The sequence below is a fragment of the Elephantulus edwardii genome, unplaced genomic scaffold (genome assembly GCF_000299155.1).
Source record: "Elephantulus edwardii isolate Elephantulus edwardi_28Jun2011 unplaced genomic scaffold, EleEdw1.0 scaffold00129, whole genome shotgun sequence".
Classification (NCBI taxonomy): Eukaryota; Metazoa; Chordata; class Mammalia; order Macroscelidea; family Macroscelididae; genus Elephantulus; species Elephantulus edwardii.
The window spans coordinates 5,657,401-5,659,466 of NW_006399879.1; the positions used below are offsets into that span (position 1 = coordinate 5,657,401).

Here is a 2,066-nt window from a genome sequence, read left to right on the forward strand (position 1 = left end):
GTTTAGGGCTGTTGTACATAGGGTCACTATGAGTCGCAAATGACTCGACGGCACATAACATCAACAACAATGGCCTCACAAGAACCCCGATGGCACTGTGGTTAGAGCATACGACTGCCCTCCGAGCCTGCAGGCCGGACTCGCCAGGCGCCCTGTGACAGGAAGACAAGGCCGTTCCCTTCTCTGAGATCACAGCTTCGCAGACCCTGTGGGGCTTCTGTCCTGTAGGGTCGCTGTGCGTCGACATTGACCCGACAGTCATAGGGCTGGATTAGCACGCTGTGTGGCCCACTGTGTGTCCTCCCGGTGATGAGGCCCGGGGGAGCTGGCGCGCCGTGTGGCCTTGAGGTGGTGCTCCATCCCTACCCGGCATCGTACGCATGCTTCATGATGACAGTTTCCGGAGTTGGCCTGGCTCTGCTTTGGCTCTTGCTGTTTGCCGTCGGGTGGATTCTGACTCTTACAGGACATGGTAGAACGGCTTCATAGGACAGGAATTTCTGGGAGGTCTCCTGCATGGCTGTAGATCACCAGGCTTTCCCCTGCGCGTTGGTGAGCTCGAACACCTGAGTCTGCGGTTAGCAGCTCCCTAACCCGTTCCAGCCCTCAGGCTCCTTCGTCCTGGCCCAGTGCTCAGAGCCCGCGGAGCCAGGCTGCAGAGAGTGAGCCCCCACCCAGCACGTTTAGGTGTGGGATCTCTGACACCTCGCCCAAGGTGAGCCCACGTCTCTCAGGTGCCGGAGGTGGGATCTCTGTTGGGGCAGGTGAAGGTATGTGTTCCAGGCCCTGCTCGGCAGCTGCTGGTGTCCATCCATCCACTGGTGACTGTGTGTGTACTCCTGGGTGGACACTTGCAGAGTGGCTCGTGGTCACTTGCTCACAGATAGCCGGGGTTGGTCCCTTTTATGCGTTGGCCCCGACCAGCCAGGCTAACTGTCCTTTCCGTGCAGGCTCTGCGAGAGGGACCCCTACCAGCTGTACCAGCGGCTGGAGCAGCAGGCTCGGGAGTACGTGCTAGAGATGAAGGTGCGGCTCCTCAGGCAGCTGTCCGCTGCGGCCAAGGTCAAGGCCCCCTCGGCCATCCAAGGCCCGCCCCAGGCACACCAGTTCATCTCTCTGCTGCTCGAGGAGTACGGTGCCCTCTGCCAGGCCGCGCGCACCATCAGCACGTTCCTGGGCCCTCTGGTAAGACTCCCCTGCTCGTCCCGAATGCTGCCTGGTGACAGAGGTGGAAGTGGGTGGTCAGCCAAGGCATGGAGCCACATCTGCCCTGGCCCCCGGGCCTGGTATGGTCAGGTTGTGAACACCGAACCTGCACTTGGACTTGACATCCCCACTCCTGTTTCCTTCCTTCTGAGCATTTGTAATCTTTCCTCTGGACTCTGCTGGAGGAAAATATCCAATGGTTTGGTAATCAAGTGTTCCTTCCTCAGGCTAGACGCGGGAGGGGTTGGGTGAGGATGGGGACCAGGTGGGTCCATGCACTCACAGGAGGTGCCAATAGAGACGTGTTTTGTGTTTTAACGTTATTGGAAATCTCAGTTTTTGTCATCATGAGGACAATAAAAACAAAATCCAAATTTATTGCTATTTTTTTGTGACTCACAGAAACCTTGTAGACAGGGTTGTTCTACCCCAGAGCTTCCAACTCCCTAAGACCGCCTCATCATCTCCTGTGGTAGTTGATGGATTTGAACCACCCACCTTTTGGTTCACAACCCTGTGCTTTCCCGGGGCTCCTCAGGAAGGCCCTAGGGGACAGTATGATGACAGGTACTTGGCCTGCTCCCGGGGCTTCTCATCAGTCGGCGTTCCATATGCTAGGACCCCATACCACTCCCAGGGGCCCCTGTTCAACCAAAGGAGATGGACAGGGCTGGTCCCCTTGGAATTTCCCCTTAGGAACACTGAGTGACCATGACAGGGAAGGGACCAACCGTGGAAGTGTGGCCAGTGGTCACCTCAGGCCTGGGAGCACTGAGTGACTGATGGTGACCGGGAGAGGGATCTGTCCTGAAAGTGTGGCCGGTGGTCACCTGGGGCCTAGGAGCACTGAGTGACTGATG

The 2,066-nt window shown here is 57.8% G+C and overlaps 1 protein-coding gene across 1 annotated transcript in view; it reads left to right on the forward strand.

The window, feature by feature from the left end:
• Positions 1–2,066, forward strand: part of FAM193A (family with sequence similarity 193, member A) — a 103,338-nt gene that overhangs the window by 43,717 nt on the left and 57,555 nt on the right. The window contains exon 5 of the mRNA XM_006893610.1: positions 951–1,185. Within this exon, the coding sequence (XP_006893672.1) occupies positions 951–1,185 (235 nt within the window). The remainder of the gene's footprint in view (positions 1–950; positions 1,186–2,066) is intronic.